Raw genomic sequence first — 14084 nt, forward strand, 5'->3', positions numbered from 1 at the left:
AGTCACGTTACACTGTAACTAACGTTACTGCGGCGGTGCCAAGCGCTTTGCGCATTTCAGTTATTTCATATAAAGTGGTATCTCATAATTATGTCATTTGATCATTAACAGTCCTGGGCGGTAGATGTTATTACCCCTATTTTACAAATGAGGAAATTGAAGCAGAATGATTTGCCCAGAGCTGCACAGTTTGGAAGTGTTAGGCCCATGACTGACTATTGCTGCACTTATTACAGAGTATCCTTTTCACTTTTTGAAAGACCACAACAACAAAGTCTTGTTTTGTCCATTTATATCTTAAAGCCTAACTTCCTCTTGATTGCTTCAATTTCTTGGACTAGGACTCGGTCTTTGAAATGATGATCTTGTTAGCTGTCCTTATCAAAAGTAGGGAATCTGCACCTCGGAAGGAAAAATGAAATTGTGAATTAAAATGTCAGAGAGATTTTTAGTATTTTTTAGCCAATTTGTCCGCTTACTGATACATAGGACAGGGATCAACACCCTTTGAAAAATGATTTCAAGGGTTTTAGCCCTTATTCTGTTTTTCATGGAAGCAGCTTGAGGGGTGGAAAGTAGGGAGTAAAAAGAGAGTCTTAAAAGGAGAGATGGAAGAAGCCGGCATTAGGGAGTTGCTTTTGTCAAGTATTTAACATATATGTTCTGCTGTAGGTTGTCAAACTGATAGAAGGGTTATGTTTCTACAGTTTTCAGGTGGATGTGGATGGAAGAAGAATAACAGATAATTCCATTTATCCCTCATTGCTTTCAAAAATTCATTTTTGTAACAGTTGATTTGGAAAAATATTGTTCTACTGGTTTTCCTGATAAAGTTTGAATTTATGAATTAAGTAGTTTTGTGTTTATACTTATTAAGGTCGTAGATTTAGGGTTGGAAGGACCTAGAGATTATGTAAGCTAACTTAGGTCTGGAGGAGGTAAATGGATCAGTTATGTTTTGTGTGGATGGTAAGTAGTAGAAAGGGGATTTGAATTGAGGACTCCTGACTCCAGTTGGACTTTGTGGTCCAATCTTATTAAAAGAATGTTCCTCCCACACAACATTCCATTTCCCATCTTTGTACAAGCTGTCCACCATATCTAGAAAGGACTTCATCTTCCTCTTTAAAATTTTTTTTGAATTCAGCTTAGGTGGTATCTTTGACAGCTAGCCTTTCTGCTCTTCCTAATACTCTCTACCCCCCCTTCCATCACCAATATTGCCTTGTATTTGTTTTGTATATACTTACATATGTATTGTACTTGTCTTGTTTATCATTCTTGAGGGCAGGGACCATTTCATTTTTGTGTTTGTATTTTTATCGAGTACACAAGGTCTGAAACATAGGACCTTCACTCATGCATTTTGAATGATTGGTAATTATTTCCTCCTTCAAAAGGTAGTTTAGGACTAGAGAGAAAAATTGATGTGGATAAACAAGATTCTCATCGACTAACTGAAAGATAACATACAAACTGTGGAAACAAGGACAGGATGGTGGATTAAATGCACATGGCACAGTCTTGTGTGACTTCTTAATGAGCTGAAATTGACCAAGAAGGCAAAGGATGGCAGGACAGTTCTTTGAAAAAAGCAAACTATCCTGAGGAAAAGAAGATAGGACTGTCACTTAAGGTAGAGAGGACTTTGACAAAAAAATTTATTAATTCTTAATTTATTTCTCTTTTCTTTGCCAAATCCTTTGAACTGAAAAACTGGAAAAATGTTACCAAGTTACTTCCCAAGATAATTAGAAATATAATGAGAGCACGTTAGACATTTAATAAATATTAAATATCTACTGTGTGGCAGGCTCAGGAGATACAAAGATAAAAGTGATATTTCATCCTCTCAAGGAACTTAATTTCTATTGGGAAAGATATCATGTAACATTCATATACCATATCTTAGCCATTCTCCAGTTGATGGGCATCCACTCAGTTTCCAGTTTCTTGCCTCTATGAAAAGGGAGGGCACAAATATTTTTGTACATGTGGGTTCCTTTCCCTCCTTTAAGATCTCTTTGGGATATAAGCCCAGTAGAAACACTGCTAGGTCAAAGGGTATGCACAGTTTAATAACTTTTTGAACATAGTTCCAAATTGCTCTCCAGAATGGTTGAATGTGTTGAGGACTTTTATTTTTAACTAAAATTTTTTTTTTTAATTTCTTTTTCAGGCTCTTTATGGACAAGACAGCTTTACCTAACTACTTTACCTGCAATTTCCAGTTTTGCATCAAGGGTCCCCCCTTGCCATGGTGAGAGGCTCAGTATTTTTATTCTGAGCTTTGAGAATTTTTGTTTAATTTTTTAATTTAAGTTGTGAATAAATGGAAACAGTGTTTCATAATAGAAGAAATTCATCACTATTTGTGAACAGATATATTATTTTGGTTTTAGCTATTAATATCATAGATTCTTTGCTTTAAAGGGGATCTTAAGTCAATTTAAGTCCTATATTAAACCAAAATATCCTTACAACTCTTACCCATTGATCCTTTTTCACATAATATTCCTTTAGATGTTTGAAAGATTTTGAGCATCTCTTTTTCTTTAATATAGTTGAAGTTCCTAGATTCCTATAATTTCTTTAGTGTGTTAAAAGTTGTTCATATGGTGCTCATCACCAAAATTGCTCTCTCTAGTCTTAGTTTGTCAGTGACTCTCATGAAATGTGATACACAGAACTAAAATAACAATCTAAATATGGACTGACCAGTTCAGAGCATAGGGGAGCATTGCCTCTATTCATCTGGCCCTTATGTTTCTAACCTCTGAAGAACTTTGGAATGGATTGCATGTCATAGAAGATGCAGGCAAAAGGCTGCCCAGAGTGGCTTTATGAACAAAGCAGAATTGTAGCAGTTTAAAAGAAACATGAGATGTACAAGTGTAGAGAATCTACCCCCAAATATTCACCTGGACTATTTGTGCTTAACTTCTGGTGGAGCATTCTGAGATCATGTCTGATCCACCATAGTCAGATACATTGTAATTTGACTCTAATATAATCATTCTTGAAGGACAACAAGCATTGTTTTTTTGTTTTTTTTCTTTTTAATAGATTTTCATTTTTCAAAATATATGCAAAGATAATTTTCATCATTCATCCTTGCAAAACCTTGTGTTCCATAATTTTTTCCCCTTCCTCCCCACCTACCTCCTCCTTTAGATAGCAAATAATCCAATATAGGTTAAACATGCTTAATTCTTCTAAACATTTCCACATTTATCATACTGCCCAAGAAAAATCAGATCTGAGAAAAAAAAAAAGCAAGCAAACAGCAATAAAAAAGGTGAGAATACTATCTTGTGCTCTATCTTTAGTTCCCACAGTCCTCTCTCTGGATGCAGATGGCTCACTCTATCCCAAGTCTATTGGAATTGGCCTGAATCACCCTATTGAACAACTGGGTTTCTAGCTTTTCTGCCAACACTGGTCCTGCTCTGGTTTAGGCCTTTAGAACCTCCTCTTAGGATTGCTGCAGCAACCTGCTGGTGGGTGTACCTCGAGTCTCTCCCCACTGCAGTCCCACCTTCCATTTATCTGCTAAAGTCATCCTAAATTGCAGCTTTGATCATGTCACCACCACACCCCCATATTCCCAATCAGTATAACCCAATGGCTTCTTGTATCCTCCAGGAACAAATACAAAATGCTCTGTGTGGCATTCAAAGTCCTTCATAATTTACCCCTCTCCTACCTTTCCAGTCTTCTTGTTCCCTCACATGTTTTCTTAGATCCAGTGACACTAGCCTCCTGACTGTTCCATAAAGGAGACATTCCATCTTTCTTGGCTCCAGATATTTTTCATTGACTTTCCTCATGCCTGGAATGTTTTCCCTTTCTGCTCTGACTACTGACCTCCCTGACTTCCTTTAAGTCCCAATTAAAATCCTCTCTTTTACTGGGAGCCTATCTGCATTCCAGTGTCTTCCTTCTGTCAATTATTTCTAATTTATCTTGTATATAGCTTGCTTTGTAAATATTTGTTTTCATAGTCGCATTAGATTGTTTCACCTTAGATTGTAAGCTTCTTGAGGGCAGGACCTATCTTTTACCTCTTTTAATATGTTCACTCAACAAAGTACCTGGCACATATTAGATACACTTAATATATGTATATTGATTGGTTGTATTTTTTCAAATTTTTGATTTTTTTGTAATATTTTTGTCTTAAGGAGTTATTGATTTATGTATGATCCATTCTGATTTTCAGGGAGTCTCTTGTGTGAGTGCTTTCACTTTCTGTTCTAAGCTATTTATTCTTCTAGTTCTTTCCTCCAGATTTCTTAGTTCATTTACAATTTTTTTTTTTGTCTCTTGCTTCTTATGGATACTCTTATGAATAAATAATCCCCTTTTTTCTTTGTGGTTTTGTAGCTGTTTTACAGTTTCCCTACTTATCTGGGGTTGACTCTTGGGCATCTTTAGATCTATAATATTTCTTTATGTGTTTAATATATCCTAGTTTTTATATCTTTAATCTCAGTCCTTGATTTGGTACTTTGTACAAGGAATTATTTATCCCCTTCTGTTCCCTTAAATGATAAGGTCCCATTTGGTCTTAATTTTTATTATCTGGAGAACTGCCATTGGCTTCCACTTTGGTTGGTTTGTTTGTATTCAGAAAGCTGACAGATTTCCAGCTTTCCTCAGTCATACTAGTTCTGAGTGTTTTGGTCAGAACCTTCTAGAGTAACTCAGGTCAGAGTGCTGTGGACTTTGATTCCCCTGAGCTTTGCTAGTCTTAAGGTTTTTGTCACAGTTCCTATCCCTTTGATCAGAGGAATCAGGTTCTTTGAGTGATATTCTTTGCCTAGGTACAAAATGTTACAGGCTTCATATTATTTAGAGGTTTCTTGGACTTAATACCAGCAGACTTCTCACTTGCTTATTTTCTCTGACGTGGATTTTCAGGCAGAATTCCTTTCCCAGTGTCAGAAGTCTTCTAGCTGTCTTTTTTTATGTAGTCGTGGACTACAGAAAAATGCTTATTCTTTGGAATTATTGATATTCATCCCAGTGCTTTTTTTATATCTTTACTGTGGTTTATTTACTGCATTTGCAACATGCAGGATCTTAACTGGGAATCCCTTCATATAACTTGAGGTTTGAAGAGTCTCACAGATTTAAAAAATGATGGCTTGCTTCAGACTGAGAGCCTAGTGCTTATTTTCATGTCTTCTCCATACATTTTTCACAAATACTTGGTTACATTACCATCATCCTTGAAAATTATTATTTAAGCCGTTATTTGTGTATACTGTGGTTATAACAAAAGAATTATGTAGATAATAGGTTTTTTTTTTAAGGTCATCCAGATTTTACATTTTTCTTTGGCAGTGATTGTGGAATGCCTTGATAAAGGTTTTGTTCTTTCTGCAGGGAATTTTGCATTGCAACAAGCCAGGAGTTACCATCATTATACCAACTTGGCCCATGCTCTCCAGACTCAGTGTTGTATTTCTATTCCTAGTGGATTGATAGGACAACAACATAGACAGTACAGTTTCTTCACCAAATGTAAGTAAACAATATGTCAAAACTGAGAATTTAATAAGAGTAAGAAAATTAAAGATATGGATGTGTGTGTGGGGGGGGTCCTAATTCTTCTTTAATTGCCTAGCTTTGAGGCTATTTATTTAAACATATACTCATGTTCCATTTGGATGAGAAAGATTTCATTGATAAAAATTCACATGGCTAGGTTGTTGGTAAATATGTGAAAGGAACTTGGGAAACCTTAAGCACAGCTTTGGTATTGTCAACTTCAGATCACTTATTTTCTCTAGAAACATAAAGGCAGAGTCTCAAGGTCCTAAGATAAGGGTAAGAGAGTTTAGATATGCTGGAAAATTTGGAGCACCAAGGCTTTAGTCAAAATCTACCATGTCCCTTTTCATTGTTAGAGCTATAGAGGAGGGTGGATATCCTTGTTCTGCTTCCAATTTTTGTAAAAACCAGGAGATAATGTGATAGTTAACTTGAAAATATAAACAAGAAGGGTTGGGTTAGGAAAGAAAAAGAAAAATGTTCACTTATCATTAACCCTGCACGAATCGGGTTCTGTGTGTAGGGGGAAAGGTGAAAAAATTTTGGAACAAATATCATTACCATGGATTTGATTTTACTTATAGTTCTGGTGGAGTTCTGCATTATTGAATTATTTAGGGCACAGCAATGAGCAGTAATTGTTAGGAAGTAATTGTTTCTTTTTCTTAATTCATTTACCTTAGATGCACCATTACCTGTAATGGAGGACATGAAAAATTACACATTTACTTGGGAGTAATGAAAATAGGGTCAAGAGAACAAAGAGCTGGGAAAGAGGCTGATGTTTTGTGTTAGTAATAGGGAAGGGGGTGTGCTGAGGCTCTGGTCAACTTCTCCAGCTCATAGACTGACTTCAGACTGTGCCTTCTCATCCAGTCTATTTTGGATTGTTTAATGGCTTCATTCCAGGATTCTTACATGGTAGACAGCCACTTTATCATATGAGTTGTTATTTGTGTTTGTTAAGATGCAGGGCAAAAAGTAATCAATGATAATGTCATTTCGTTTTCTGCACCCTAAATTGGTCAGTTTTTTTTTTTTTTTTAATAGAAATTTGTGTTTTAAAGTTGTATTTAAAGGCAAGAAAATAAAAGAGCAAACCAAAAAACTCTCTAAAGACAGTGGTCTTAACACTGTCCAACAGAATTAGCTTCAGTTAAAGCATGCAAGGCACATACAAGACTACTTAATTAAGGATCATAAGGTCAGAGTTAGAGCTGGAAGGGATCTCAGAGCCATGTAACATTTTTTCCTTTTTTTTTTTTTTTTTTTTGAGGTAATTAGGGTTAAATGACTTGCCTAGGGTTACACAGCTAGGAAGTGTTAAGTGTCTGACGTCAGATTTGAACTCAGATCTTCCTAACTTCAGGGCTGGTGCTCTATCCACTGTGCCACTTAGTTGCCCCCCACTTTTTTTTTTTTTAAACTGATAAGGAAACTAAGGCCTTGGGAGGGTAAGGGACTTGTTAAATTCACATGGGTGTAAGGGTCAGAAGTGTAATTTGAATCCTGATTCTAGAACTAATGTACCTTCAGCCTTGTTTCACATAGGAAAAAATGGCAGCCTTTGCCCTCATGAACCTTAGTCTAGTACAGGGAGGCATACAGATTCAGTTCCAGACTACTCCAATAAAGTGAATATTGCAATAAAGAGAATCACATGAATTTTTGGTTTCCCGGTACATATAAAAGTTATATAATATACTGTAATCTATTAAGCATGCAGCAGTATTGTCTAAGAAAACAATGTACATGCCTAGACTAAAAAATAATTTGTTGCTAAAAATTGTTAACCATTATCTGAACCTCCAGCAAATTATTACCTTTTGCTGGCAAAGTGTCTTACCTTGAAAATGACGTAAAAAGGATTACTATAACTGAATGACATTAACTGCAGGGGTTATTAAGAACCAGGAATATGCTAGGATAAAATTGAAGCAACAAAAAATGAGAGGTATTCCTAATCAAAGAATAAGCCCAGGCTTTTCTGGAATTGTCCAGATGGTTTCTGTCTGATATTAGAATTCTGGATTCATTTTTAATCGATTTTCTGAGGAAATAACTTGACTAAGTAGATTGGTTCTTATGGTGCCACAAGTTCTGTGTTCAAGTTAATCTCTTGGGAGAGACAGCATTAATCACAGATTACTAGAAAGATCTTTCTTTGTTTTTATATGAGATTGGGATTGGGGCTGTATTGATGCAGGAAATTTAAGGAAAATAAAGACCTGTTGGTTTTTTGACTTCAAAAATAATGCACAAAGAATGCCTTGCCATAGTGGGTGCTAGGAAAACTAAAAACTTGTAGGGCAGTAATTTTAATGATTGAATACTTGTGCCTCCTTTATATGTTTTTTTGGGGTGGGGAAGGGTGAAGATCATATAGTTTATTTTGACATAGGATACTTTCTGTAAGACATCTAATAAACCTTCTTAGAAAGTGTCTTCTAGCCCAGGTAAGCAAAAAAGTATATACTATAATTTGTTTAGACCTTCCCTAGTTGATGGGCATATAATTTTGTTTCCAGTTTTTTGCTTCCACAAAAAGTGTTGCTTTAAATGTTTTGGTATATATGGGAACTTTCTTTTTTTTTTTTTACTGATGGCCTCTTTAGAATTTAAGTCTAGCCATGGAATCTCTGGGTCAAAGGGTCACTTTATTTGCTTGTTTCCAAATTGTTTTTCCTTCCTTCCTTCTGCCTCTCTCTCTTCCTTTCTTCCTCTTCCTTTCCTTCCTTTCTTTCCTTTCCTTCCTTCCTTCTTTCCTTCTTTCCTTTCCTTCTTTCCTTCTTTCCCTTCCTCCCTTCTTTCTTCCTTCCTTGTTCCCTTTCCTTCCTCATTCTCTCCTTTCCTTCCCTTTCCTTCCTCCATCCCTCCATCCCTTTCTCCCTCCCTCCCTCCATTTTTTTATCCTTTCTCTCCTTACTTCCCTTCTTTCTTTCTTCCCTCTTTCCTTTCCTTTCTCCTCTCCTCTCCTTCCTTCCTCTCTTCTTTCTTCCTTCCTCTCTCCTCCTTCCCTCCCTCCTTTCTTCTTTCTTTTCTTCCTCCCTTCCTCCTTCCCTTCCTTCCTCTCTCCTTTTATCTTTTTGTGGACATTTAATGATCACAGAAGACATTTGCATGATACAAAAAAGGACAGATGGGGCAGCTAGATGGCTCAGTGGATAGATTACTGGCCCTGGAGCCACGAGGACCTAAGTTCCAATCCTGTTTCAGACACTTAACATTTATTAGCTATGTGACCTTGGGCAAGTCATGTAACCACAGTGCCTAGTCAAAAACAAAAAGATCTAATATAAAAAAGATAATATACAAAGATGTGTTTCTCACCTTTATCTTCCCCTTCAGCTAGCTGCACTAATCTTGTCATAATCCTCTACATCAGCCCTTTCTTCATGTGCCTCAGAAAACTCTTTCCTACATCCCTAATATCAATGAACAAAAACATGTCTGACATACATTGGGTCAAATGTGGTTCAGGTAAGAGGCCTCAGTAGCATCCAAGGGTCAGTGGTCCATGTGCATTCCCTCCCCCATCGCCCACTGTTTACCTTGGTCAAGTCACCGTCAAGAACTACAAGTGGAGATTAATAATTGATGCCAAACTTGAGGTCAGTTGGATGCTTTTGCGCTTTGTCTTGATAGCACATCACCATGGTGTCACAAGAAGCCAGCTACTTGTTCACCACAGTCAAAAGGCAGACTTCACCGTATTGTTGACCAACTTAAGGGAAGTCTTAGTAATCTCTGAGCTAATCAGATAGACTTTCCCAGCAGCTGTCATTGGGGCACACATAGACGGAGGGAAGTGATGTGGGGTTTGGGTATCAAGTTGGTCTGAAATTCTGCCAGCTCAATAAACAGGACCTCATCAAATTGGAAAAAGACAGTAATAGAGGAGACAGTTTGGCTTAATTGGATTGGGCATTCAGTGTCCAGGTTTCGAGTATAGATATCCGTGGCCTCTTTGGGTACCATGAAGAAGGCCCAATCACAGTTCTCCAAGGAGGATGCAAATGGTTAGAATGGAGTTATAAGATTCAGCTCCAGTTGTAGAAACCTGATGCACTGGGTAAATGAAGGTCCCCAGCTTTGCTTTTTTAACATAATAAATGGACATTAGTAAAGTTGGGATCAGTCCTGCCACCAAAGCTGTGAAAAAACAAGAAACCTTGCAGAACCATACACACTAATCAAGGTTCAGAGTCCTGACTACGAGCAGATTGATGATTTCCTTGTCAGTAGTTTAGTGCCCACTGCTGTAGTTCCCTTCCTTCCTGGTAATGAACTAACACATCCTAAATCTCTTTTTTTTTTTTTTTTATTTTTTTTTTATTTAATAGCCTTTTATTTACAGGATATATACATGGGTAACTTTACAGCATTAACAATTGCCAAACCTCTTGTTCCAATTTTTCACCTCTTACCCCCCCCCCCCCCCCCACCCCCTCCCCTAAATGGCAGGATGACCAGTAGATGTTAAATATACTAAATCTCTTCTTAGGCTTTTGATTTTAAGTTAAAAAACAGAGTAATTGAATAGCAATTTATGATGTCCCATTAATTTCCTTCACTGTGGTGACTCAGATTTTTCAAGTTTATCTCTTCCATAGTTTCTATGGTAATTGCAGCAGGGAATATCGAAGGAGCCAGGTAATGATATAGTATGGCATAGCCCAGAGATACTTAGGTTATATAGTTATGGTGACAGTGCCTAGAGATTAATGGAGGAATAAGAGGCAGGGCAGATGGTAGACCTGGTCTCATTAGAAGAAATGGAGTTGATTCCCATGCTGTCCACACTCTATGAGCAATCAAATAGCCAGACAAAAGGGGCAGGCAGAAGGTGATAGGGAGCCCCTGAGATGGGCAACTCTTCCAGCTGCTCAGGAATCCTTGATGGGTTCTGGGACAGCTGTGCCAGGGAGGGGCAAAGCTGGGGTTGTGCACTCAATGTTCTGGGTAACTGCAATTCAACAGAAAATCCTGGATTTTAATCCTTCTTGCTGTCTTAACAAAAACCAGTTATTTTATGTATACTTTAAGTATATATTTTTATGCTTTTAGATGCACATCTTCCCTAATAGAAAGCAAGGCCAAACTATTTTACTTTTTATCTTTGTTTCTTCAACATCTAGCAGAGTGCCTAGCTTATAGTAGGCTAGATTTAATCAATGCTTATTATCTGATCACATTACCTGGAGGTCCCTTTTAGCCTTTTAGCTTTCTACACTGTGATCCATAATTTGTGAAACCTGTTTTTTTGCAGTGACAGCAGAGGAGCTATGGAAAGGTGCCTTAGCTGAGTCTGGTGCTGGAGCAAGAAAAGGAAGAGGAAAAAGAAGCAAAAGAAAAAGGAAGAAGGATCTAAACAGGGGCCAGATTATTGGTGAAGGTACATTTGTTTATGGTGGAAATTTAGCTATCTTTTCATTGCTGTTGGCTAATCATTTAGATCTTAAAGAAACCAAATTGGGACCACTGTCACTCAGGGAGATGTCATTTCCCTCGTTTCAGTTCTCTGAAAAAGCTAGAGGGTTTGAGTGTTGGACTTCTTTGAAGGGGTTGCCTGAACTGTTTGAAGAAAGATGGGGCTGGGAACAGAGTTTGTTATGGGATTGTGGGGTGTTTTTATCCTTGTTTCTCTGTTTTTGTAATATAATGTGAGCTGTTTAAGATGGGAGCTCTCTTTGCCAATTTGGCATGTAGTATAGTTGCTTGAAACATGGAATAGAAAAACCACTGTCAAGCATAAGGAAAGAGAGTGACATTGCTCATCAGGCCCAGGCATCTTGGGGCTGTTGCAAAAAGAGAGAGAACCTTGATTTTGGGTTTCATCTGATGTCTGTTTTATTCCCCCAATTTCCTTTCCTAACTGGTCTCCCTAGGCCATTTGCAGTCTGACTACTAATTTTATCACTCAGCTGAAACAGCTTTTTCTAAAGTTAGCAGTGATTCCTGGATGGCTTGTTTGGATGGTCTCTTTCTCAGTCTTAACCTCTTCTTTTCTGCTATCATTGATCCCTCTCTTCTGAATACTCTCTCTATTGGGTTTTCATGACATTATTCTCTTTGGATTGTCTTTTGCCAGTCTGATTGCTCACTTTCCATCTTTTTTGCTGACTTGTTTTTGTTCCTAAACATTCATAGGCCCTTTTTCCTTCTACATGTTTTAGTAACTTAGATCCAGTCCCATTTTCTCTTTGAGCTTCAGTACTACGTCACCAATTGTCTGTTAGAACTGTATGATCTGGAGACATTTTAATCTTGACCATCAAAACTCAACTTATTTTCTTTCTCCCTAGACTGTTCCCTCTTCCAAACTTCTCTATTCTATTCTCCCAGGTTCATAACCTTTATATTATTTTGGACTCCTTACCCTCCCTAATTTCATGTAGCCAATCAGTTGTCAAATCTCACCATTTCTGCTTTCATACCAACTCTCACATCTAACGCTAAATCTCTATACTTGCATACTTCTTTCTCCCCAGAGTCTCTCTGCCTCACTTCAGTCCATCCTACATGCTTGCTGCCAAAATCATTTTTCTTAAGTGCAGATATGATCATGTTGGTTCCCCGCTCAATTCCAGTGACTTCCTATTGCATTTAGGTTAAAATATAAGTTCTTGTGTTTAGCTTTTAAAGCTCTCTTTGTCTTTCTAGTCTCACTGGCTGTTGCTCTCCTTCTGCTCTCTGCGATCCAGTCAGATTGGCTTTCTTGCTGTTCTTCTACAAAACACTCTTATTTCATTTCTCTGTCTTTGCACTGACTGTCCTACCTGTCTGTGCTATACAGCCTCTCTATTCCTGCCTCACAGGATTCCATGATTACTTGAACATGCAGCTTAAGGACCATCTTCTACAAAGCTTTTCCTGATTCCACCAGCTGCAGTGCCTTCCCTCCTAGCTACCATGTATTTAACTACCTTGTCTTTATCCACATTTATTTTTTTTATTTTTATTTTTTTTAATTTAATAGCCTTTTATTTACTGGATATATACATGGGTAACTTTACAGCATTAACAATTGCCAAACCTCTTGTTCCAATTTTTCACCTCTTACCCCCCCCCCCACCCCCTCCCCTAAATGGCAGGATGACCAGTAGATGTTAAATATATTAAAATTTTATCCACATTTATTACCTTTTTATTTATGTTATGTTTATAGATATGTGTTGTCTTCTCCATTAAAACATAAGTTCCTTCTGAGTATGAATTGTTACATTTTTTTGTTTGCGTCCTTGACTCCTTCCATGATGTCTGGCACATAGTAGGAGCATAATAAATATTTCATTGATTGATTAACTGATTTATTATAGCAATTCAAAAGAATTGATTTTTAGTTATAATGCAAATAATTTTCTTTTCTATCTTAAGGACGTTCTGGTTTTCTTTGGCCTGGTTTGAATGCCCCTATTTTAAAACAAGGGGTAATTCAAGGAGTTGTCCAAAGAAGCAAAGAAGAACAGGAGAAGATACATGCTGAAATGATCCAGCAGAGAGATGAGTGGGACAAAAAGAAGAAAAAGAAGTTTAAACGGGGGAGAGGTTGGAGTGGAAATTCTTGGGGAGGAATCAGTTTAGGACCCCCAGATCCTGGTCCTAATGGAGGTAATGATATCTCTTTTTGTTTTTGTCATAGAATATGTTTACCTTTATGAAACAAGGATTGTATTTACTTTTGAAATTTAAAAATCCATTAGTTTTTTTCATTTTAAGAAAATAATTATGTTGTTGAACCTTACACACTAGTATTTTGTATTCTTGAAGATACTTGGCCAGTTTTGAATACCTTTTAAAATAGACCTTGTATTAAATAGATTTCTTCCCTTCACTTTGTGTATGTATTCACAGAATTTTAGGATTGGAAGATTTTTCAAAAAAAGTCTGTTCTAACATTCTCATTTTAATGATGAGGAAACTGAGGCCTAGGGAAGTAAGATTATTTGCCCAAGATCATAAATTTAGTAAATAGAACAGTAAAATGGATGTGTTTTGCTATTTTAGTTTATGGTCAGTATTAACCAGTCCCTGAAAAGGATAACTTATAAAATCTTAACTTTTCTCTTAAAATTTAGAAAGGCTTTTGTGGAGATGACTCAGGTCTCTTTAAAATGACAACAAAAACTAGCCACTGAAATTTTTATCCTGATAGATTGTCCTGAATATACCTGTTTGGACCAGGGGTCCTCAAACTTTTTAAATAGGGAGCCAGTTCACTGTCCCTCAGACTGTTGGAGGGCCGGACTATAGTAAAAACAAAAACTTTGTTTTGTGGGCCTTTAAATAAAGAAACTTCATAGCCTTGGGTGAAGGGGATAATCGTCCTCAGCTGCTGTATCTGGCCCGTGGGCCATAGTTTGAGGACCCCTGGTTTAGACTAAGGCACACGTGAGGAAGAGCTAAAAAATAAAGTGGGAGAGAGATGGATGCTCATCATATCCCATAGAACAATATTATTCCATCATAATCACATACCACAATTTATTCAGCCATTCCTCAATTGATGGGCATCCCCTCAATTT

The 14084-nt window shown here is 37.2% G+C and overlaps 1 protein-coding gene across 1 annotated transcript in view; it reads left to right on the plus strand.

Moving 5' to 3' along the window:
* Positions 1 to 14084, plus strand: part of MRPS5 (mitochondrial ribosomal protein S5) — a 29852-nt gene that overhangs the window by 958 nt on the left and 14810 nt on the right. The window contains exons 2-5 of the mRNA XM_003758107.4: positions 2180 to 2260; positions 5392 to 5529; positions 10829 to 10954; positions 12937 to 13170. Of these exons, the coding sequence (XP_003758155.1) occupies positions 2180 to 2260; positions 5392 to 5529; positions 10829 to 10954; positions 12937 to 13170 (579 nt within the window). The remainder of the gene's footprint in view (positions 1 to 2179; positions 2261 to 5391; positions 5530 to 10828; positions 10955 to 12936; positions 13171 to 14084) is intronic.

This window comes from Sarcophilus harrisii, chromosome 2, assembly GCF_902635505.1.
Source record: "Sarcophilus harrisii chromosome 2, mSarHar1.11, whole genome shotgun sequence".
NCBI classification, from domain to species: domain Eukaryota; kingdom Metazoa; phylum Chordata; class Mammalia; order Dasyuromorphia; family Dasyuridae; genus Sarcophilus; species Sarcophilus harrisii.